Source organism: Mustela nigripes, chromosome 4 (assembly GCF_022355385.1).
Source record: "Mustela nigripes isolate SB6536 chromosome 4, MUSNIG.SB6536, whole genome shotgun sequence".
NCBI classification, from domain to species: domain Eukaryota; kingdom Metazoa; phylum Chordata; class Mammalia; order Carnivora; family Mustelidae; genus Mustela; species Mustela nigripes.
Genome location: NC_081560.1, coordinates 75550584 through 75576338, shown reverse-complemented (window position 1 = coordinate 75576338; position 25755 = coordinate 75550584). Strand labels below are relative to the sequence as shown.

Genomic DNA, 25755 nt, shown 5'->3' with positions numbered 1-25755 from the left:
TCCCTCAAATCTGTTCTTTCAACAGGCTCCCAGTTTCATTAAAAAGCAACTCCATTTTTTTGGTAAAGGTTTTTATTTATTTGGCAGAGAAATATAGGGAGAGCACAAACAGGCAGAGCCACAGGCGGAGAGAGAGAGAGAGGTGGGGAGAAGCAGGCTCTCTGCTGAGCAGGGAGCCTGACGTGGGGCCCGATCCCAGAACCTTGGGATCATGAACTGAGCTGAAGGCAGCCACTTAACCAAAGAGCCACCCAGGTGCCCCACAGTTCCATTTTTTAAAGTGATGCTGGTCAAAAATTATGGAGACATTCTATATTCCCATTCTCTTATACCCTACATATAACCAATAAATTCTGTTGGCTGTACCTTCAAACTATGTCCTGAATCTGATTACTTTTTGTCACCTTCATGATGACCACTCCAGTCTAAAATGTTATCATCCCTCCCCTGACTTATGGCAATCCATCCCCTGCCTCCACCCTTGCCCCCTTCAGCCTAGTCATACAGCAGCCTTTAAAACTTTCAGATCCCAAGGGGCGCCTGGGTGGCTCAGTTGGTTAAACGACTGCCTTCAGCTGTGGTCATGATCCTGGGGACCTGGGATTGAGCCCCTGGTCAGGCTACCCCCTCTCAGCAGGGAGCCTGCTTTTCCTTCTCCCTCTGCCTGCCATACCCCCTGCTTGTGCTCTCTCTGTCATAAATAAACAAGATTTTAAAAACAAACAAACTTTCGGATCCCATCACTTCTATGTCCAAAACCCTACAATGATTTCCCATCTATTTCCAGATATAATGCAGATCTCAATTCCTATGCCTCTTCCTTTCACTCACTTTACTGCAGCCAGACAACTCTCTTTACTCTTTTTAGAACAGTTATGGAAATGCTCCAGCCTCAGGGCCTTAGCACTTCTGATTCTTCTGTTTAGAACATCCCTCTCTTATTTATCTACAGGGCTAGTACATTTCCCTCATTCAGGCCTCTTGCATATACCACCAAATCTCTGAGGCCTGAAAGCCCTTACCTATACATCCTGCCGTTATTTTTTTCTCATAGTTATTTTTAATGATGATCCTGGCATGCTGTGTAGACACCAGAAGGCCAGGTTGTTGTCTGCTTTATGAAGATCAAAGTTATTTCAAGTAGTACACATGTGGCACTGATAGGTTCTATACAACTTGATCTAAACCTCCATGTTCATTGATTTGTGTGTTTTAAGCAAAGAAATCTGCATTTCAAAAAGTCACAAGAGGGGTGCCTGGGTGGCTCAGTGGATTAAGCCTCTGCCTTCCGCTGGGGTCATGATTGCAGGGTCCTGGGATCGAGCCCCGCATCGGGATCTCTGCTGAGTGGGGAGTCTGTTCCCCCTCTCTCTCTGCCTGCCTCTCTGCCTGCTTGTGATCTCTCTCTCTCTCTCTGTCAAATAAATAAATAAAATCTTAAAAAAAAAAAAGTCACAAGATTTACATTGTAATTTAAAACTCTGTGCGCTTACACATTCATAACCTAATTTACTCTTACGGAAGCCCCCTGTATTTGATAGAAGAAACTTTAATATAGAGCTACCTTAAAGAAAGACTAAAAGATTAATAAGGTTCAAGGGAGGGAAAGGCACAGCAGACATCACATGCTTTTTTTTTTTTTTCAAATCCTATATCATCTTGTGCACTTTTGCTATCAGTAGTTATAGTGTAGAAGAAATTGTCACTTCCTGCACAAATCAAAAACCTCCTGGTTCAACAGTTTCTAGTTGAGCAGTTAAAGAGTCATGTACTAGTATAATTTGAGCTTTACAACCAAATGAAGTTGTTCCTTCTACCACTGCTTTAATGTTTTAATGTGCTTCTCATTTCTTTCAACCTGTTTTTATTTTTATTATTATTACTATTTTTTATTGAGAGAGAGAGAGTGCACATGCATGAGCAGGGTAGGCAAGGAGGTCTAGAGAGAGAGAGAGAGAGAGAGAGAGAATCTTAAGCAGACCCCAGGCCGGCCTAGCGGGGAGCCCGATGTGAGACTTGATCTCAGACCCTGATGGCATGCCCTGAACTGAAATCAAGAGTCTGATGCTTAACCAACTGAGTCACCTGAATGCCCCTCAACCTGTTTTTAGATTTTTCTCCCCTCTCTTCTAAACTGCAGTACTCCTAAACATGTATACAGAACCTACATTCTTTTTTCAGTAGCAATTAGTTCTCTGTTGATTAACTGAAACCAAAACAGACTGATCTTGCATGATATGCTGATAAATACTTCCTTTTCTAAATAATTATCCTTCCATGTGAATCCTGTAAATAATATGACTAACTAGTAAACAACAAAAGAAAGCTTGTAAATTATATATACACTATACAGTATACAATGTTTATTTAAGTGGTTAACATTTTTGCTATGAGGCAAATGATTTATGGTGTTAAATATTTATCTAACATTTTAATGATAACGAGAACACCGAAAATGGGAAAATTAATTCCATGCGGAGATCCAAAATGGCCAACTAAGACTAACACCAGCAGAAAAAAGGTACATACCCCTTTAACTTGAGCAGCGTCATTGGCAAGCCTAGTTGTCAATGCTCCAGTGGTGTTTTTAGGGTCATCAAACCAGCTCACATCCTGTGGCACAGAAAAAGATTCTATTATCTTAAAGCTCTACTTATAAGACCCTTAGCTCCAAGGGCAAGGATAAGATCAGGATGGTTCTCCCTTATACCCCTTCATTTCACATTCAGGATTTGATACTCAGTAGAAAAGAAAGGGACTTCATAGACAAACACATAAGTAATTTCATTTGTCAAAATAATGTTCTGAGTGCCTGCTACTTAGACATCCAGAAAGAGAGGCTGAATAGGCAGTTTAGATAACTGGAGTTCAGGGCAGAATAAATAAATTGGGTTTAAGAAATCAACAAAAGAAATTTAGATTGAAATTTAAGATTAACACAAAATAGGATTTTTTGATAAAGCCATTTACCTTTTAATTTTTAAAATTTACTTTTATTTAAATTCAATTAATGAACACATAGCACATTATTAGTTTCAGAGGTAGAGAACAGTGATTCATCAGTCTTCTACAATACCCAGTGCTCATTATATCACATGCCTCCCTTAATATCACCCAGTTACCTTATCCCCCAACCCCATTCTCACCAACCCTCACTTTGTTTCATATGATTAAGAGTCTTTTATGGTTTGTCTCCCTGTCTGATTTCATCATATTTTCCCCTCCCTTCTACTATGATCTGGTTTTGTTTCTTAAATTCCACAAGTAAGTGAATATGATAACTGGATTTCTCTGATTGACTTATTTCACTTAACATAATACCCCCTACTTCCATCCATGTCGTTGCAAATGGCAAGATTTCAATTTTTGAGGGCTGAGTAATATTCCATTTTGTGTGTGTGTGTGTGTGTGTGTATGTATATACACCTCATCTTCTTTATCCATTCATATGTTGATGGACATCTGGGCTCTTTCTGTAGTTTGGCTATTGTGCACATTGCTGCTATGAACATTGGGGTGCATGTGCCCCTTTGGATCATAACATTTGTATCTTTGGGGTAAATACCCAGTGGTGTAATTCTGTAGGGTAGCTCTATTTTTAACTGTTTGAGGAAGCTCCATGTTGTTTTCCAGAGTGGATGTACCAACTTGCATTCCCACCAACAGTGTAAGAAGGTTCCCTTTTCTTCACAACCTCCAACATCTGTTGTTTTCTGACTTGTTAATTTTAACCATTCTGACTGGTGTATTATCTCATTGAGGTTTTGATTTGTACTTCCTTGATTCCAAGTGACGGGTAGCATTTTTTCATGTGTTATTAGCCATTAGTCCATTTATCTTTTTAAGTACATAAGTACTAAAAAGATTGTGAATTTGTAGTATGAGTTATATCCATAATAAAAATAACTATGGTCCTATTATCCATACTGGTGATTTGCAATTAAAGCAATATCTATCATATTTTCCCCAAATATTTAAGAAACAAAAAAGTGTTACAAGTTATTACAGCATGCATCACTTTGCTTTTTTAAAATTGCTGTGTTAAAATGCCTCTTCCAGTGGCATATAACTTCCTTAAAGACAGGGACTGTTGAGGTATGAATGCCTGACAATTCTTCGTATTATGGCTCTGAAGCTGAAGGTCTTCATATGTATTTGTGAGGCTTAATAATTTATAGAGAGGGCATTACACAAACCATCAGCTCGGCTTCCGAAGTATAATGGACTCAGGAGTCAGCCTGGAAGCTGGGACGGTAATGGGGCATTTGGCTCTGGACCAAGATCAACATCCTCAATGGAATCTCAGTTAGAATTATGGTTTGACTCAGTGTCCTAGGACAGGGCCCCCCTCAAATAGTGTTCTGTCACTCATTCAAGTCAGTCCTGGCTCTGTCAGTCACTGCAAGCAATCCCCACAAACATGCTTTTTAAGTCATGGTGGCAGGGGTGGGAAAGGATGGAGGAAGCAAAGACAGCCAGGAAAAGGTCTATGTCATTGAGACACCCTAACGTGGCAACCTGTGCCTCTCAGCCAGGGTTCCAGCACCCCTGGCATGTCCAGGGCATCCTTCCAGCACCTCATTTTATTCACTGGCAAGGGATCAGTGACTTTAAAATGGAGAGTTATAAAGTCACAGACAAAATTTTCAGGATTGTTAGAGAAACTTTCTCTTTGAACTGGGCTGTTTCGGGTGACATTCGCAGAAGCCCCCTCCCCCTTTCCCTAGGAAAACATTCGCCTCTGCCTGTTGCTGGGGTGTTGAAGATCTGAAATGTAAGAGGCATTCCATCAAGCTGTTACCAGCTTGTTAAACTACAGTGTCAATTACTGTATCCAACTAACCCCAGCAAAGAAACTGGGGAGAGGGGATACATTTTGCTTTGTGGAAAGACAGGGTTCAGGTGACATTCCTTAGTGGGTAGAAACATGAATGTCTTGAGTTTCCCAGGGGAAAGAAGGAAAGAAAGAGAGAAAAGGGATGAGGGGGACTGCCTACTCTGCCTCCAGTTGCCCTGAGAAAGGCTGGTGGTGAACCTGCTCTGGGGACCGTCTGTGGCCATCCCATTCCTCTGAGCCAGACCTGGGGGGTGGTCCAGCGGCATCTCTGAGGGGAGTCGAAGGGAAGGCCACCACAGGAGCTCGCTCTGAGTAACCTGACTGCACTCCCGCTCCATGAGGCCACATGTACAAGCAGGGAGGTCCGCCCAGCCCATAAGGCTCAGTCCTCAGCAGACATACCTGTCTCAGCATCGATCTGAAAACCAGGTACCGGAGCCGCTTGGTGAGGATCTCCCCGGCTTTGCCGAACGTGAAGCCCTGTGAATGAGAACACGCCACAAGAAAGGAGACCTATTAGAGATCCTGACACCAATGACACAGAGGGCAGGAGCCCAGATGTCACTGCTGAGAGGAAACGAGACCAGGTCAGAAAGCCCGATGTCAGGCTTGGCTATGTTTCGGTCACTGTGTTCCAAGGTACAGAGCCACACTGGTGGGTGGGGCCAGGAGAGCCCAGGTTTGAAATCACGACTCCCCCATTACTGGCAGGACGATGAGGGATTTATTAGGAAGTATGTTTCTTTGTCCCGACTCCTATCCCTGTTATTTCTCCCGGGGAGCCGGGGTCTGTCACCCAGGAAGCTCAAGTTGTTTCTAAGGCAGAAGAACTGGAAGAAGGACGGCTGTATTATGTGTCATCCAAACCAGGACACACTGAAAATGGCAAAAGGATGCTGTTAAGAGATACACCAGGACCTGAGGTGTCGTCTGGGAAAACAGAAATATTCAGCCACCCCAGCCATCAAGGAAGCAGGGAATAAAGATAGCAAATTCCTAGTTTCCAAGTTAAAAAAAAAAAGAAAAGAAAAGAAAAGAAAAAAGCTAAAGTCTTGGAGCAAAACAAGCTGGGCAAGAAGGCTGACCAAGAGAGACTTTTCTGCCCTGGCCCTCTCCTTCCCCCAAGAATCTAACCTTCCTCTGGGAAATAGAGAGTCCCATGTGAGTGTGCTGCCATGCCTGGTCACATCTGGGGAGGAAGGGCAACAGAACCCTCATCCAGTGCATGTGGGGATAAGGACCAGGAAGAAGCAGTACTCCCTGTCCTTCTGGAGCTCGGGGAAGTGAGAGTCTACAGATAAGGGCCGCCACACAACGGCACGGGGGAAGCAGAGTGGACATGGCCCATGGCGCATCAGAAGAGGAGAGGCCCTAATAACAACCCAATTTCCTACAGAATCAGAGAGGTGGAAAAGGACTTATAGCTCTTCTGTGGCCCCAGCTGGTGCGTGAGCATTACTGAGAGAGGGAAGAAACAGAGGCAAAGAGCATAAGTGAAGAAAGAGCTAATTCTTCAGAGTGGTTCGGTAAAGGGGGACACCCTGGTAGGACCATATAACTGAAGGCCGCAGGCCATACCAGTTGCCAGCATGAAGCAGGCAGGCACATGATGCCCACAGACCATCCCCCTGCACCCCTCTGCTAACAGAGACACTGACCCAGGAGAAGGAGGAAAGGGAGAAATGCTAGATTCATTGAATTAAAGCCTGAAATTACTAAAACAGTTTAATTGATTTAGAAATGGCCAGATTGAGGTTTCTCTTACTAGACTGAATGAAATGTGAATTATCTTGCTCACTACAGGAATATTACCCCTATTTTTGTCAAGACCTAGTTGTTCAGTGCTTAGCCTGACACTAAGTTTATATAAAATACCTGTATGTATACATAGGACAACCCTTTTGGTGATGGAAGAATGTCACCTTTAGGACAACTGTAAAATCACTACTTTACAAAAGAAACAGGTTTAGTTGCCAAAGGACCCAAATGTAAGGTGGCAGAGGTGGACTGTGAATCTGGGGTTATGAGAATCCTAACTAGAACGGGAACCAGAGCCTAAAATCTTATCACCCACAGAACTCCCTCCTTTTGTTTCCAAATCAGGGGTAGGGACTCTAATGTTGTTGGCCACTGTGCCATCTCTGTAGTTCTGAGGTCCTATATTAGAGCCTGTTTCCACGCAGTTTTGCCAGCAGGTCAGACTCCTGACTGCCCAAGCATCATCACGTTACAAAGGGGACTGCCTTTCCCTGCCTTTGCTTTCCTAGTTCAAACCTTCAGAGTTGAAGGAGCAGCTCAAAGCCTCCCGCCCTCAAAATCCCTCAACCAACTTCACACGCACGAATCTTTACGTTCTATGGCATTAAGAGTTGCTACAGCAATCTTCCATTTGGTTAAAGCATTCTGTTATGCTTAGGCCAAATTACCCAATGAGATTTTAAATGCTTAGTAAAGAAAGAGTTCATTCAGTCATTTTTCTTTTGTACTTCTTATAATGGAAAAAAAAAAACAACCCTTTCTGTCTATATAAAAAATTAATACATACCTATAACACATTAAATATAGAGACCTATTCAGAATTTTATCTTAAAAAATTACACATGGCTAATATCTATTCCTTCAATAAGTAACTGAGTGTTTGCTGCTGCCTCCCACAGGCCTGAGAACATGGTTACATGATTCCCTTTTCTTCTTTTTCTTTCTTCTTCTTTCTTTTCCTTCTTTTTCTTCTTCTTTTTAATGGTGCAGTTGTTTAATTCCTAGAATCCAGATATGAGGTATCCATTCCTCTAGGAACTAGTTGTATTTCCTACTGTAGTCAAAAAGATTTGTTTCGATACAATAAAGCTAGCTTTTTAATTTGTAATACACACACACATTTATTCCTTCCTTCGACTTTTCTGGCATATCTAAGTTTTTGGTAAAACTTCTAATATGCGGGAACTTGGGTGGCTCAGTTGGTTAAACAACTGCCTTCAGCTCTGGTCATGATCATGGATTCCGGGATCCAGTCCTGCATTGCGCTCCCTGTTTGGTGGGGAGTCTTCTTCTCCCTCTGACCCTCCCTCCTCTCGTGCTCTCTCTCTCATTACCTCTCAAATGAATAAATAAAATCTTAAAACAAAACAAAACCTTTCAATAGGCATTGTGTCCCCAGTCTGCAATGGGACAGACATCATGCTTGTGCAACGTTAAGGAGCCCATTCAAACCCATGAACCAGACACTTGTCCTAAAAAGACACAAAGATCTGCTGGCACTCTCCCAGGGAGTGCTTCTGTGTTAAAAAGTTTAGAAGGTGGAATTGGCTTCTGGAGTTGTATTTGGAAGATGAGTTCAGGAAGGTTGTTGTTAGCAGGCTTTACCCTCTGGGGGACTCAATAGCAGGTAAGTAGAGCTTGCCTGGGGAAAACAGCTTCTTCTGGAGGAAAGAGAGCCTAACAGATTGGTGTAGGATGGACCAGAAGCTCTTCAAGGTCAAACTTTTTTCAGGATCCAGCTTTACAAATAAGCTTCTTGCCTCTGAGGATAGAGTCCTCTCATCCATGTTTCAAACATTACAGGAAACAATTTCCTTCCTTCAACTTTATCCACTTGGCTATTTATCACAACAAAACAAAGGGGGAAAGGTGTTTTAAAACTGATGTTGAGGGGCGCCTCGGTGGCTCAGTGGGATAAAGCCTCTGCCTTCAGCTCGGGTCATGATCCCAGGACCCTGGGATCCTGGGATCCATGGGGCTTTCTGCTCGGCAGGGAGCCTGCTTCCTCCTCTCTCTCTGCCTGCCTTTCTGCCTACTTGTGATCTCTGTCAAATAAATAGGTAAAATCTTTAAAAACAAAACAAAACAAAACAAAACTGATGTTGAGACCAGAAGTCTTAACGATTCCTCCAGCTATAATCACAGACACACCAACAGTAGCATCAATCACGGTTGCAATGGCACCTCCATGAGGGAATCCAGGAGTTCCTTGCATATAAGAACCTCCTTATGATATGCAAACTAGCCTTTCTGATTATGAAACATTGTGTATTCAAAGCCGCTAGGCCCTCCTCAAGGCTTCTGGGAAAGAGCTGGGTCTATGACATTTGCTCTTCTTTTATAAGCTTTGTGTCAGGAGAAAAAGATTTTAAAGTCTTGATCTTTCAAGTAGATTTACATTTACATGAACACGTTTCCAAGAGATGTCTTCACTTTTCTTCACGAGTCAAAGCTCCAGCTGGGGCTAGGAAGAGAATGGTCCTTACAAATGTCCTTCTGGGAAGAAAAATGACCTCAGCCCTGGCCATGGCTCCCTCGCCTATGGGGATGTGCATGCCCAGAGCACCAGAGGTCTCTGGGCATGCGCGAACATTGCTGCTCCACCGCGGGGCTCCAGGGTTCTGCCGGGCTCTGCCAGACAGCTGCCTGGCCGCCTGCTCCAAGGCTCCTCTCCAGACACGGAAAGAACATGTGACACTGGTCACATTATTCATTTTAATCATCAAGAGGAAGGTACTAACATCCCTATTTTACAGATGAGGAAATCGAGGCTTAGTGTACATTATTTATTTGCCTGAAACCACAAAATTAGGAACTGGTGCAAAGCATACTCAAACTTCACCTTACCGCACTCAACTTTTAGAGCTCTGAATTTCTTTGCAATTGTTTTACCCCAGTGATGTGCAGCTGTAAAATCTGACTCTTTACAAAAGTGTCTACAGTTTCTGTTTAGGGCCAGCATTCTTCCATCATTAAAAATGTTCCTTCTCCTTTACCAAAAGGTGAATGAAAACTCTTCAAACATTTTTTAGATCGGCGCGACTTGCTTACTGTGTCTTGCTTTTTGTTGTTTTCAGGATATACCAAGACATGTTGAGGATTTAAACTAACTGGCAGTACTTATATCCAAACTCAAGCCCAGGCTTCTCCTGAATTCCATTTCTGAGTCCTCAGTTTTCATGTCTAATCATCAGATTAGATCAAACACCTTCTTCCCTCTGATTTCATTAATATTTCGTTTGGGAGAGGTGATGGTGGTAGGGGGAGAAGGTAAGCAGGTGCTCCAGTGGAAGCAAAACATCTTTGATTTAAAATATTTTTATTTTTAAAATTTTATTTATTTATTCATTTGTTTGTTGGAGAGAGAGAAAGAGAGAAAGTATGTGAGTTGGGGGGAAGGGACAGAGGGAAAGGGAGAAACAATTAAGTAGGTTCCATGCCCAGCATAGAACCTGAGTTGGGGCTCGATCCCATGACCCTGAGCTAAAATCAAGAGTTGGAGGCCTGTGACTGAGCCACCCAGGTGCCCCAAAACATTTTTGTTTTAAATATGTCAAAGAAACTTGGATGCTAGTAGTCCAAGTAATAGAGCAAATTACATAAGTGTTTAGAAATTTCCCCAGCTGAACAAGAACGCATTCCCAAAAATGAATAAAGTGAAAATGCAGACACTTACCTGAAGAAAGAATGTAATAAAAGAAATAATTCCAAGGACTAGAAACAATAAAGAAAACATATTACTATTCTGTCTTTTTGTTTCAGGATCTTCGTCTCTGGTAAAAACCTGTTGAGAAAATATTTACAGGTTTTCAGTTCAAAGACTAAGGAAGTCATTCTGGGTCTGACCCATTTCCCATCAAGCACAATATTTGGGGGTCAAGAAAGGCTTAGTATACTGGAAGTCAGGGCTGGTTTCCCTAATGCCAATCTAAAGATGTGCAAACTTTGTCTTCCTTAAGGGCCAAGAATGGGTCTGTTGCTCCTAAAGGACCCAATACTTATTCTGCGTATACTTCCTCTTAGAGTAATGAGTGCCACAGGGCCACACCAGATATGTAAAGTAGAAATGAGAATAAATACCGTCCTCTTTTGGTGGGAAACTACATTGTATGGCAATTTGTTGTTTTACAATTTGGACATTGCAAGCTGGAGAGAAATCTGCCAATGCCATTGTGGTAAACCAGAGAGAGGCAGCCATTCACTGAGCCCACACCCTCGGTAAGAAAGGAGCCTCCCTGAGCCAGCCTCTTTTGTAGGATGGGCAGTTTAGACAGCCAGCTGACCCAGCATCACACATGGAGATCTTTCCAGAGATGGCAAGAAAGCTAACACGATGTCTTGGGCTCAGAGAACACAGAGAAAAACTACTTCACGGGGAAAGAAAACAAACAACTCCCTGCATAATGGGCCAAAATTGTAACAGAGCTACATTCCTAACCCAACCCAGTAAACTTTATCCTTTTTACAGGAAAAAAAAAAATCCACCTCAAAATAGCTAACAATCAGTGAGCTCTTATCCTGTGATAGATATTATTCTATACAAATTCACGTGTACCATTCCTTTTATCTTCACAATCACCTCCTAACATTTATTATCATCATGACTTTACACAGAGGCACAGAGAAGTTAATTAACTTGTTCAAGGTAACACAGCTGGCAAGTGTTGACCCCAAGATTTAAACCTGAGCAATCTAACTTAGAGCCCACAACCTTAAACCCTGTGTTACAAACCTTCAACGGGGTGGATGACTGGTCGCCTAACCAATATCTAGGTGTCTGTGTGCTAGCCCTGGGTCACTTGTTTCCAGACTTACCGTGACATGAGGAATGAAAACAATATAAAATCCTTAGGTTGAGTTTTTGTTACACACAGCCAAACCCATTCCTAATGAGTCCACTTCCATTTTTTTTTTCCTGATGATGCCACGATTTATCTCCCTGCCTATACCACAAATGCTAGACCAGGAATCAGTTCCCTGGGGACCACCGGCCAAATGTTTCTGTAAAGCTTCCATGGAATAGTATCATATTCATTTGTTTCTGCACTATGGGTGCTTCTACACTCCAACAGTAGAGCTAAATATTTGCAATGGAGACCATATGGTGCCCAAAATCTAAATTGTTTACTCCCTTACCCTTTATAGAAAAAGTCTACTAACCCCTGTCCTAAAACATATGCTCCATGCTATCAAACACTTTATCTCCCTCTTGGCATTTTTTTTTTTTTTTAACACCTGGAACAGTATGTGGCACAGAGCCGTCACTGCAAAAATATTTCTTGAATGACTACATGGAACATACGAATACCAAAGAGAAGTCAGTTAGCCAAGCACAGGGAGACGGGCACATTTGTGGATTTTTTGGTACATCAGAAGTTCGTGTTTGGCCTCTTTCATGCAGGGAGCAACTCCCTTCTCTGTAACGTTTTTAGCCATTATGGCAAGGGTATCCTCAGCTTGCTCTCTGAACATCTACCACAAAACAGAGAGCATTCCTGCCTCGGCAGTGGCTTTATTGTTAAAAAACGTCATCATTAAAAGCAGATACAACCAACATACATCCATATTTCGGAATCCATTCCTTTTTGTTTTCATCTGAACAAGTGGGATGGACGTCTTCCAGAGGCAGCGTGCCAGGCCTGCTCACGCCCTGACGAGTGCGTATGTCATACCACAGCTCTGTCTCCAGTCAGTCTGACAAACACACCTTGAACTCTCTCTGTGCACCAGGGAGAGGACTTTTCATGACGTTTACTCAGAGCCCATGGACGGCAGGTGAGACACTCAGGTCAGGTTCATATCACAGACTACTTCAGGAACCTGGGCCCTAAGAGAGCAACTAACTGCAGGGACAAAGGCAGGCTTGAAAAATTAGCCTTCCTATCCCAAAGCAGACTTACATCCTCAAGTTGCTAAGTTTCATAAGAAGGTACAGTACTTTTTGTGGCTTATGCATGCAGCTACAAATAGAAACAGCTCATTCTTTACTCAGGACTCACACATAAACCCAGAAAATGAACATAAACACTTACCCCTATAATCCTTGAAAATATTACTGAAAAGGCTGGTTGCAGGCCTCCATTTATGACAGCACAAAATATACCAACCACAAAATAAGGCCATTCAGTTATATTCAGCTTCAGAATCCTCCAGAAGGAAACTGGAGGTACATTTTCATTCTGGAAAGCAAAATAATACAACAAGCTAGTTATAAAAAGAATTGATACTTTTTATCAGTTTAATGAGACAGTCCTTCCATAGGTACCAAACAATTTTAAAAAGATTTTATTTATTTGAGAGAGAGAGTGATTGAGAGAGAAAAAATGGGCAGGGGGAGAGGGAGAGCGTGAAGCAGACTGCCTTGCTGAGCAGAAAGCTAGATGCTGGGCTTGATGCCAGCTGATGCTTAACCAACTGTGTCACCCATGTGCCCCTGTACTAAAATTTTTAAAGGAAGGTATCTTATTCCTGTTTATGAGTTGATCATTATTTAATTTTTTAAAAAGTACTGACAGATTCTATTATATTGCTCTTTTATAGTTTAAGAAATAAATGATATTTCCACGAACATTTAATACTGACCTGCATTTAATCTGGATTATTTACAAGTACAGGTAAAAGAAGAGAAGTGTCCACATTTGAAGACCCATTAGAATCTCTTTGTATCACAGAGGCCCCTGAATGGCTCAGTTGGTTAAGCATCCAACTCTTGATTTGGACTCAGGTCATGATCTCAGGGTCTTGAGATCAAGTCCTGTGTCCAGCTCTGCACTCAGCAGGGAGTCTGCTTCTCCATCTCCTTCAATCTTCCTCCCTCTGGCCCACCGCTTCCCCGTGCATGAGTGCCAGCATTAAGAAATAAATAAATCTTAAAAAAAAAAAAAATCTTGGGTGCCTGGGTAGCTCAGTAGGTTAAAGCCTCTGCCTTCAGCTCAGGTCATGATCCCAGGGTCCTGGGATCGAGCCTCGCATCAGGCTCTCAGCTTGACAGGGAGCCTGCTTCCTCCTCTCTTTCTCTGCCTGCCTCTCTGCCTCCTTGTGATCGCTGTCTGTCAAGTAAATAAATAAAATCTTTTTAAAAAAATCTTCACATTATAAGTTCTAATTCTAAAATTCTTGTCTTATAAATTTTCATTCATGAATTATAACCTGAAGTCTAAAATGTTAAAGATTTTGGTTTGTGGAACATTTTGGGAATAGGACAGGAGGATTCTGGAGAACTCTTTTTTATTCCCACTCCTGCCACCCCAGTGCTAGCCCAGAGGGAGGACTGAAGACATAACTAACTCTACATCCTCTCCGTACCAAGTCCTCTTCTGTCCCAAGCTTTCTGTCCTGGCCTTGTGGGGCATGTATACTCTTGAGAGTTGATCTTCTCCTTATTAAACTGGATCCTGAGTCTTTTGGAGGCATTTCCAAGGCATCAATTTCACTTTTGGATTCACTAATGGCATTTTCTAATTCAATTTCATTTCCTCTTGTCTAAAATAAATAAGAAATAAGCACAAAAAGGTTAGGCTCAAAAAACAAATAAAAATTACTTGCCAAAGATCAGCTATCAAGGAAAGTGGTAATTACCATCATTGTAGGAAAGGACAAAGTTAAACTGCTGCTGGGGGCATGGGGTTGTATGTAAATGGGTGGTACATGTGAAAATTAAACCCGCTGAATGGGAATTGCCACTGAATATGCTGAAAGAACATGACATCTCCTCCTTGTATAGTATCTTGTCATCTCCTTTTTCTGGGTGTTTTGGGGCTCAGTAATATTTGCTTTGGGCCAGCGCTATCAAAGGAAATATGGCGCCTGCCATTCTGTGACCCACATTTATCATTTAAAATTTTCTCAGTAGCCACATTAAAGAATGTGAGAGAAAAATCCATTTTTACTCTGCATTTTATTTAACCTACTGTATCCAAGATATTAGCATTTCAACATGTAATCATTGTAAAAACTTACTGAGATATTTTGCATTCCTCTTTTGTACCATATCTTTAAAATCTGGGATGCATTTTCTATTTAAAACACTTCAATTCAGAATAATTGTCACTGAAGTATTCAATAGCCACATGAGGCCAGTGGCTACTACAGTAGATGACCTTTAAACCTTTTTAAACTTTTAATTTTCTCCAATTATCCTTCTTTATTTCCCCTCCCTTTCAATAGGAAGAAAAATCTGGTCTGAATTCCCTAAGTATTTTTCTCACCTATCAAGATAATCAAGTAAAGTAACATTTATTTATAGTACTACACACAACAAATCAGTTTGTACCTGCATTGTGACGAGTTTGAAGTAAATGCCTTTCTCTTTCATGAGTTCATCATGATTTCCTTTCTCCACAATGACTCCATCATCAAAGCCAGCGATGACATCAGCATTACGAACTGTAGACAAACGATGAGCTATCACAATGGTGGTCCGGCCTTTTCTGGCCTAAAGAGAGAGAAATTAGGTTTTTGAATACATGGACAATTACAGACAAAAATTCATTCAATTTATATTTACTGAATGCCAATGCCTTGGATATTGTAAAACCATCTAAGCTATATAAGGTCATCTCTGGCTTCAGTAAATGTTTAGTCAACATATCATGGTTTAAAATGATGTTTTATTATAATAAAATTATAATATAATTTTAATAATATTAAATGATGTTAATATTATTAATATTACAACCATATATTATATGATTATTATAATTGTATGGTTATATAATTATATTAATTAATAATTATTAATATAATATTTAATAACATTGTAATAAATGAGCACAAATGTGATAATCACATATTAATACTAGATAAATTTCTAAGAATTTTACTCAACCTCTATCAGCCTGAGTTTATAATAATAATCAGGGGCTTATACAAAATTAAAAAAGCTATAATCCAGGCACTGGCCAATCAGAGCAGACCCAAGCCAGTGTGTGGTTTGGGTACACACTAGACACCATCAGTCTGGGGACTCCTGGTGCCCTATTTCACAGAACCTCTGGATGATTAAGATGGACAATCAGTGTGAGGCAGCAAAGTCCAGTCTTCAGTGCCAAACTGATCTGACCTCTCTAATCTTAGCTCTGCCATTTATGAATTCCACAATTTTATTCAAATCTTTTAACCTGTGTGAGGCTCATATAAAATGGAGATAATATTAATACTGATTTCTTCAAGTAGTTGTGATGACCAAATAACGTACACAAAGCATTGTGATATGTATACAATATTAGTTACTGTAATGTTACTTATTCCTAGGTAGATGCATTATGGGAAAACTGAAGAGCTATGCAAATGTTTTTAAGTGCTCGGTATCATTTTTGTTTAATATGGAAGAGGTCAAAGGGTTTAATATGGAAACAGAACATTCTGAGATTTCTTTCACCTCTGTAACTTTCCTCAAGGCTTTGACTTTTTGACTTTGTATCTCTCTCCAGGAACTAGCAATAATATCCTCAAACTAACAATACGAGGTTATTAGGATCAATATAAAGAGGAGAAGTGGCAAACTCTGACAAGAAGAAAACAATACATGTAGAAACATTAGGTGGTAGCAACTAGAAGTTAGAGAAGATAATGAATCAATTCTTTGGATGTTTTTTAAAAAAGGGGGGCATTTGGAATTCTCCCCCCAAAATTTATATTCTAAAGGAAAACTATTTTTTAAGAGTTAATGTATTTTGGGGTGGGTGGGGAGGGTAGAGGGAGAGAGAGGGAATCTTGAGTTTTTTTTTTTTTTTTTTTTTTAAAGATTTTATTTATTTGATGGAGAGAGATCACAAGTAGGCAGAGAGACAGGCAGAGAGAGAGAGGAAGGGAAGCAAGCTCCCTGCTGAGCAGAGAGCCCGATGCAGGGCTCGGTCCCAGGACCCTGGGATTATGACCTGAGCTGAAATCAAGAGTCAGATGCTCAACCAACTGAACCACCCAGGTGCTCCTAAAGAAGTATCTTTAGAACAACCTTTAAAATCATTTTCATAATTTAATACATGTTTCCACTGTAGAATAATAAGGAAACACAGAGGTCAAGTTACAGATAAGCAAAGTGAAGGGAGAAATCACAGCCACAATCCCATCTGCCTCTATTTTGGTTCACTCAGTTTTTAGTAACTTGCTTTTCCCTTCCTCAACAATCTATTAAACACATTGGCAGGATATTTAAAGGAATATCCAGTGTCATTTTGTTATTAGGGAAGGGGAAAGCTGGAACAAATATGAGTTCATCTTTGAATTCTACTGTGACACTTCTACTCATGGCACTTCTGGGTTAAAAGGTCTTCATATTCTGGAGAGGAAGATGGTAAAGTAGGAGGACCCTAGGTCCATCTCCTCCCACAAACACAACTAGGTAACTATCATATCATCCTAGATACCTGAGAAATCCACCTGAAGACTGAAAGAACAAACTCTACAACTAAGGAGAAAGAGGAGGCCTCACTAAGAAGACCGGAAGTTAGGAGATGTGGTTTAAGGAGAAACAGTGCTGCAGTGGTGGTGGAGAAGGGCATGTGTGAGAGAGGGAGAAAGACAGAGAGAGAAGAACACACAGGGAACTCATATGCAGAGTATTTCCCCAAAGCCACTGGCTTGGGAAGCAAGATGGGCTGGATTTTGTGAGTTCTTGCAACCATCAGGGTTTAAAGCCTAGAGTTTTAAAGGTCAGTAGGTTGGCTGGGATAAAGCTTGGGGGGCACCACGCTGGTCCTGGAAAGAAGGCAGACAAATAACCTGGGAGTGGATAGCATGGAAACCGTGACCTAAAAAATGGGTGTGGTACACTGGGGGATATTATTCACTCTTTGCAAAGCATATCCCTGAGAGGCACTGTTTGAGGAGACGTGTCTTTGGGAACAAAGGAGCTGACTGGCACTATTTCCCTTCCTCCACCCCTCAGCATAAACACAGCACCAGTCACCTGAGGAAAGCAGCTCAGCTCAGACAATGGCTGTCTAATTTGCTTAAACCAGGCCCCGCCCTATTGTGCTCTGGAGGGACTGCCTTGTAAGTCACACTGGCGTCAGAGGGAGCAAGGTAAGTCCCTCTTCTAGAAGACCAGCACAAAACCCTGCCCACTCCCTATCTCCTGACCAGTGAGTTCTACCAGGCCTCAGTTCTTGTAGAGTTGGTGTCAGGTCTCATTTCACTAGCAGACAAGAGCACCCCTAGCTAAAACTCACCACATTCAGGCCAGGGACCAAACACTACCTACAGCAGGCAAGGAGAGCCTCTGCAAATGACTGACTTTAAGGACAGAGCAACCAAAACACAACAGCGGAGTGCACATAGTACACATCATTGACACTCCCTGAAGCACCAGGCCCTGGATACTACATGACCACTTCTTCATAAAGCCATTATCTTCTGGAAGCAGGCAACATAAATGGCTTTTGTAGCACATAAAAGAAGGCAGAGACTTAGACAAAATGTCAAGATGGAGGAATTTATCTGAAATGAGAGAACAAGTCAAAGCCATGGCCTGAGAAATAAACAAAACAGAGATAAGTAACATTTCTGATGGATAATTTAAAGCAATAATACTAAGGATATTCACTGGGCTTGGGAAAAGAATAGAAGACATCAGGGAGACCCTTACCAAAGAGATAAGAGAGTTAAAAAAGAATTAGAGATGAAGAATGCAATAAATGAGTTTGGAAACAGGTATGATGCAATGAACAGCAGACTGGGAGAAGCAGAAGAACGAATTAGTGACCTAAAAGACAAAATAATGGAAAATAATGGAGCTGAACAAAAGAGAGAAAGAAAAATTACGGAACATGAGAATAGACTGAGGGAACTCCATCAATCATAATAACATTCATATTACAGGAGTCCTAGAAGAAGGAGAGAGGGAAAAGGGGGCAGAAAACTTATTTCAAGAAACCATAGCAGAAAGTTTCCCTAATCTGGGAATGAGACAAATGTCCAGATCCAGAAGGAACAGAGAACTCCCATCAAAATCAACAAAAGCAGGTCAACGCAAAGACATATTGTAACTAAATTTGTGAAATATAGTGATTTTAAAAAATCTTAAAGGTGGCAAGAAAAAAGAAATCCTTAACTTACAAAGGAAAATCCATAAAATTAGCTGGAGCTCTCTTAACAAAAACTTGGCAAGCCAGAAGGGAGTGGTATTATAATATTCTAGGTTCTGGATAGGAAAAATCTGCAACCAAAAATACCCTATCCAGCAAGGCTACCATTCAGTAAACTGGACAACTTGGAAGAAATGGATAAATTCCTAGAAACATAAAAGCTACCAAAACTGAAAGAAGAAGTTGAAAACTTGAACAGACCCATAACAGCAAAGAAATAAAATCAGTAATTGAAACACCTCAAAAAACAAAATCTAGGGCCAGATGGCTTCAGAGGAACTTATATCAAACATTTAAAAAGGAATTAATACCAATTCTTCTCAAACTATTCCAAAAAATAGAAAAGGAGGGAAAACTTCTAAAGTCATTCTATGAGGCCAGCATTAACCTGATACTGGAACCAGATAGAAACTCCACTAAAAAAGAGAACTACAGACCAATATGATGAGCACAGACGCAAAATTTCACAATAAAATACTAGCAAACAAAATCCAGCAATATATTAAAAAAGTCATTCACCAAAATTACTGGAGATTTATTCCTGGGTTGCAAGTGTTGCTCAATATTCTCAAATCAATCAACATGATACACCACATTAACAAAAGAAAAGATAAGAACCATTTCATTTCAATAGACACAGAAAAAAGCTTCAGGCAAAGGACAACATTCATTGATGATAAAAACCCTGAACAAAGTAGGTTTAGAGGGAACATACCTCAACATCACAAAGGCCATCTGTGAAAGACCCACAGTTAATATCATCCTCAATGGGGAAAAACAGAGCTTTTCCCCTAAGGTCAGGAACACAACAGGGATGTCCACTCTCACTACTGTTGTTCAAGATAGTACTTACTAGAAGTCCTAGCCTTAGCAATCAGATAACAAAAAGAAATAAAATTCACAGACCTGTACCCCTGAAGCAAATAATACATTATATGTCTATTAAAAAAAAAACACAACCTATTTAAAGGCAGTTAAATAATGCAATGATTAAAAAGGCATTAGCTGAAAAAAAAAAGAAAAAGAAGGAAAGAAAGAACTAAAGAAACCCACAACTATATGGTCAGCTGGTCTTGGTAAAGCAGAAAAAAACACCCCCTGGGAAAAAGTCTCCAATAAATGGTGTTGGGAAAACTGGATAGCAACTTGCAAAAGAATCAAACTTGACCACTTTCTTGCAGCATACACAAAAATAAATTCAAAATGGATTAAAGACCTAAATGTGAGACCTGAAACCATAAAAAATCCTAGAGGAAAACACAGGTAGTAAACCTCTAACATCAGCTGTAGCAATTTCTTTATAGGTATTTCTCCTCAGGCAAGGGAAACAAAAGCAAAAATAAACTATTGGGACTTCATCAAAATAAAAACTTTTGTACAGTGAAGGAAATAATCAACAAAACTAAAAGGCAACCTACTGAATGAGAGAAGATATTTGCAAACGACGTACCTGTTAAAGAGTTAGTGTCCAAAATATATTAAGAACTTACAAAACTCAATACTCAAAAAAAGTGTTCAACCACTATATTGTACACCTGACACTAATATTATACTGTATGTTAACAAACTGGAATTTAAATAAAAACTTTAGAGATTTTCATATTCCTTGTCCTCTCAGAGCTAGGCTAATTATTACCAATACATGTCAGAGACCAAGCAAACAGTGCCCAGCACAGTGTAAGCTCTCAAATCTGATGTGGGGAATGAGACATGTAAAATCAAGGACTGTAGGAAGGTCAGACTCTGTTGACAGACAAGGACATTTCATGGCCCACGTAAGTTTCCAACATCAATTCTCTTCCCCTTTCCCAAGGACAAGAGATTTTGGTCATTTCCCATGGGATCTTCAATGGGTATTTGACATCTTGAAAATTAAACGTAAACCTTCATTATATTTTCCTCTTATTGACAACAGCAAAAATAGAAAACCTAAATAATGAAGTTATCTCCACAGCCAAGTTTTCAAGATCACAACGAAGACCAATTTTCATTTGAATCTCTCTACCTCGTTGTTTAATTTTAAAATTTTGCAAGTTTCTCTCAGTGAAAGTTTATTCATTTCTACTTTAAAAAAATAGAGAAATAAATAGAAATGAAATGAACAGATCCAAAGAGGACTGGAGATGTGATTTTGAAACTTGACAGGATCATGTTAGGAGCCATCAGAAATGTCCTTTTTAAAAAAAATAATTTTCAAGGGGCGCCTGGATGGCTCAGTGGGTTAAGCCTCTGCCTTTGGTTCAGGTCATGATCTCAGGGTCCTGAGATAGAGCCCCGCAATGGGCTCTCTGCTCAGTGGGGAGCCTGCTTCCTCCTCTCTCTCTGCCTGTTTCTCTGCCTACTTGTGATCTCTCTCTCTGTCAAATCAATAAATAACATCTTTAAAAAAATAATATTCAAGAAGAATTAACAGAGGGATGTCCCTATGCTTACAAATTAGGTTGGTTTGAATTGAGGCTCACAGACCTTATCCAGGGCCACCTGAACCACTGCTTCGCTTTCAGTGTCCAGGGCTGATGTGGCCTCGTCCAGCAGGAGGATCTTGGGGTTTCGAACCAGGGCCCGAGCGATGGCGATCCTCTGCTTCTGTCCACCACTCAGCTGGGCCCCTCTCTCTCCAACCAGGGTGTCAAATTTCTACAACACAGAAAATAAAGTGGGGTGGGAGGGAAGTTAGCAAAACAACAAGCTATGTCAGCTACATTTTAAGATGGGAAGTAATCCCATAAACAACCCATAGGCAATATGATCCAGTTCCTTAAAACTCAGCAATTACCAACCCCAATTTTTATCAATATGCCTACTAGGAATTGATGGTGCTAGATCAAGCTTTAAAATCTGAAGTCATCGTGATTTCTCTTCTTAGAAGTTTCCTTTAATGCATAGTGGATTCCTAACTTCTTCTGCATTAGGCTGGCATTCCAATCTTTGAACCTCCAGCATGGCAGAGATCGAGAAGGACTTACATTGGGTAGTTTCATGATAAAGTCATAGGCGTTGGCTTCCTTAACAGCTTTCTCAATCTCTTCCATGGTGACATTCTCACGGCCATAGCGAATGTTTTCAGCTATCGTGGTGGCAAACAGCACAGGTTCCTGACTCACCACACCAATAATTTCCCGAAGGTACCTTACATTGATGGCCCTAATGTCCTGTCCATCAATACAGACCTGAAATAAAAAGTAAGCGTGAGTTCCGTGCATTGCCGATTTGAAACATGAGATGTGCCCGGGGTAACTGCTGGTCGCTGAACCATCACTTTCGGCATGAGCCGCCTCACCGTGCCGTCTGTGGGGTCGTAGAGCCTTTGCATTAGCTGCACCGTTGTGCTTTTCCCGCAGCCGCTGTTCCCGACCAGCGCCACTGTCTGCCCGCTCTCCACCGTCAGGTTGAGGCCCTTCAAGATCTAACAGGGCAGAGGATCATAGGGGAAGGGAGGGAAAAATGAAACAAGATGAAACCAGAGAGGGAGACAGACCATAATAGACTATTCATCCCAGGAACAAACTGAGGGTTGCTGGAGGGGAGTGGTGTGAGAGGGATGCCCTGGCCGGGTGATGGACACTGGGGAGGGTATGTGCTATGGTGAGGAAAAATAAATTAAAAATAAAATAAAATAAAAAAGGAGATGTCTTTAAAAATAATAAAAATAGGGGCGCCTGGGTGGATCAGTGGGTTAAAGCCTCTGCCTTTGGCTCAGGTCATGATCTCAGGGTCCTGGGAATGAGCCCTGCCCTCGGGCTCTGTGCTCAGCGGGGAGCCTGCTTCCCTTCCTCTCTCTCTCTCTCTGGCTGCCTCTCTGCCTACTTGTGATGTCTGTCTGTCAAATAAATGAATAAAATCTTTAAAAACATAATAATAAAAATAAATTAAAAAAAAAAGATCTAACAGGACAAACGAGAAATAAACATAAGGGCAATGCACAGATCCCGTGTGAACTGACAGTTCAAGTCAAAACTAGGGGCATGTATACATTTAAAAAAAAAATCACTAATATAAAGTATCAGAAACCCTTCCTCCAATCCATGGTTGAATCACTGATCAATCAGGTATCACCATACCTTAACTTCCTTTCGAGATGGGTAACTGAAGTGAACATTTTTGAATTCCAAATTTCCCTTAATATTATCTGGTTTATGTCCATTCTTCGAATAGCTGTCAATGCTTGGCTTCTAAACAGAACACAGTTTCAGAAGATGACTAGGTTACACCGCCTATCTTTAGTGACATTTGTGAAGAGTGGAATAAAGCAATAAAGAAACTGACTTTTAATTAGAGAAACTTTGGCATGGATAAATGTCTAGCCCAGACTTACATTATCAATTATCTTAAAGATTTCATAAGCGGCTCCTCTTGCGTTTGCAAATGCTTCAATGCTTGGAGATGCCTGTCCAATACTAAAAGCCCCGATTAATACAGAAAAGAAGACCTGAGGGATGGGAAGGAAAATCATCAAGTTACTTAGCATTTATTACAATTTTGTGCATACATCTTTCTTCTAGCATAATTATATTATTATTATTATTATCATTTGCTAATTCACTTTTAAAGTGGCAAGCCGACTTAGAGAGTCCTGGGTGTTAAAAACTTTTTAAAAGTTTAAATCTTTTTGATTCACAATACAGGATTAGTCTTACTTGCTCAGTGAAGCAATGGAACAAGTTCCATGGAACGAGAATATAATAGAATATATATTTATTTAATGGCTAGTTATTTGGGTTTAGATCATCAGCAGGGCCTAAAACAAACAAACATCAAAATGAGTGTCAGGAGACCAAGGTCCAAATTCTGGATAAGCCCTAACTGGCTATATGTCTTCAGGGAATTTGCCTAGTGTTGCCAGGCTTTGATTTCTTCATTTGCCAAACTAGGCAGGACTCCATCTGTTTTCCTGACCTGGAAACCTTAGAGTGAAACGGTACATGTGAAAATATTTCGTAAATGAGAAAGCACACATCTAGGGCATTATATCTTGATCAGGTTGTCTTCTTTCCTTCTACCAGACTGTGTACTCTCTGAGGTCTGAGGTCTGATAAATGGTTTTTATTTTTTTTTCATTTTGCCCAAATGAAGTTGTTTTTCTTCGGGGTTACAGAGAACTAATATCACTATTCATTTCTTTCTAAATCACACAGGAAAATTACCCATTATTTATACAGAAGAAATTTTGCTAAGTGATTCTTCATTCATTTTCTCAGTTACAACTTACAACTACATTCAAAGTTATGGCAAAGTATTCCTGCCATTTCCTTTTGGCAAAAGAGTAGCAGAAACTTGAAAAGTCTACGTGGCTACCCCCAAGTCATACAGTTAATAAGTGGCTGGAATGTGAGCCAAGTCAGCCTGATTTCAAATCCCAAGCCCTTACTCATATTCTGCATGCTTCCATTTTGTGAAGCCGTTCTGGGATCAGTGAAAACAAAAATTGAAACTGCATATCTATACCACAAGGAAGTACAACACATTTCTTATTCCAACCTAGGCTCACCAATAGCATTACTATCCTAATGAAGGCTTTTGGTAAACATCATTCTTAAGTAAATAGCCTTGCACATTTTGGACAACACATTTATTATAGCCACATTACAAACCTGGTTCCTAAAAAAGGGAACTGTTTTAAGGGACTCAACAAAATATGGTCACCAACAATATACTTGTGCTCAGCCTATGACAAAGGAATTGAGTGACTCTTCTAACAGTATGTACTTTCTTAGATCATGATACAGAATGAGCTTGGTTTATTAACTCTTTCATCATTTTTAAATAAAAGAGTATAGCTCAAAAGACAAGCTTTCTGTGCTTCTATATAATTCTATAAGGCAGAGAACCTCCAAATAGAATATCTTTCAAGGAAGAGTAATAATATTTCCCTAACTTTCCAAGGATGGACCAGCTGTCATTCAAAAGAACTTGAAAAACAGACAAATGGTGTATTTTGCCATTTGTCGTTGTGAATAGTCGATCAAAAAATAAAAAATGAAAGGCTTACCATTGAGCCTGCCACAAAGAAATCATCTCAACAAATGAGAGTTAATGCTACAGAGATTAGTGACGTTAACATTATTAAGGCTGCAAGACAAACTGTGCAAGAGATCTGCCAAAAAGACACTCAATACATGTAATTTCCTTTCCCTTTTTAATCTAGTAGTATATAGCTCTTTGTCTTATTCAATAGTTCTTCAATATCTATTCTCTAACATCACTCAAGCCAACGCCATTCAACTTCATTGCAATTTTTACAGGAGAGTCATTTTTTAAAATAACATCACTTACAGTGAGTACTTGTCCAATAGAATATTCATGCGAGAGGACCAAGGAGGTCCCATACCAGAATGCCAGAGCATATGATGCATAGATCAACAGGAAAGCAGCACCAATAGAAATGTTGGCCGTGATAGCTTTCTTAATCCCAATTCTTTTAGCTTCTTCTAAGTTTTTGTTGTACCTGGGAGAAGTAACAAAAACTATCACATCTACTCATAAATCATATGAAATGGGCCAAGACAACATGATGGTTATTAAGTACTTAGAATGTGCCCAACCCTGTGGGAGGTGTATTTTCTCCTTTTGTTCATGCATTGACCCTATGGTGTTAGCACTACCGTACTCCCTTCTTATAGAAGAGTAAATTTAGGTTAACTTATCTACAGAGATTAAATAATCTGGGGGAGGGGCACCTGGGTGGCTCAGTGGGTTAAGCCTCTGCCTTCGGCTCAGGTCATGATCCCAGGGTCCTGGGATCGAGCCCCACATCGGGCTCTCTGCGCTGCAGGGAGCCTGCTTCCTCCTCTCTCTCTGCCTGCCTCTCTGCCTACTTGTGATCTCTGTCAGATAAATAAAGAAAAAAATTAAAAAAAAAAAATCTGGGGGAAAGTATTCTAAAATTTCTTCCCTGGCCTCGGCAATAGTGAAATAACGCGAAATAATGTTTAGTAAACTTCCAGAACTTGTACTGTTTCATAGGTGAGACAAAAGAAAAGCTACAAAAACGTATTTTCTCTTTAAAATCTGCATGCCTGGGGCACCTGGGTGGCTCAGTGGGTTAAGCCTCTGCCTTCGGCTCAGGTCATGATC

At 40.5% G+C, this 25755-nt stretch overlaps 1 protein-coding gene and 1 pseudogene across 1 annotated transcript in view; both read right to left on the bottom strand.

Annotated features, from left to right (window-relative positions):
* The window catches only part of ABCB1 (ATP binding cassette subfamily B member 1), a 104790-nt gene that overhangs the window by 28012 nt on the left and 51023 nt on the right, over positions 1-25755 (bottom strand). The window contains exons 9-20 of the mRNA XM_059396925.1: positions 24955-25126; positions 22997-23110; positions 22743-22853; positions 21962-22087; positions 21648-21851; positions 21148-21318; positions 14868-15029; positions 13901-14077; positions 12628-12774; positions 10272-10379; positions 5240-5317; positions 2530-2613 (exon numbers count right to left, since the gene is read on the bottom strand). Of these exons, the coding sequence (XP_059252908.1) occupies positions 2530-2613; positions 5240-5317; positions 10272-10379; positions 12628-12774; positions 13901-14077; positions 14868-15029; positions 21148-21318; positions 21648-21851; positions 21962-22087; positions 22743-22853; positions 22997-23110; positions 24955-25126 (1654 nt within the window). The remainder of the gene's footprint in view (positions 1-2529; positions 2614-5239; positions 5318-10271; positions 10380-12627; positions 12775-13900; positions 14078-14867; positions 15030-21147; positions 21319-21647; positions 21852-21961; positions 22088-22742; positions 22854-22996; positions 23111-24954; positions 25127-25755) is intronic.
* Positions 8197-9896, bottom strand: LOC132015352 (acyl-coenzyme A thioesterase THEM4-like; annotated as a pseudogene).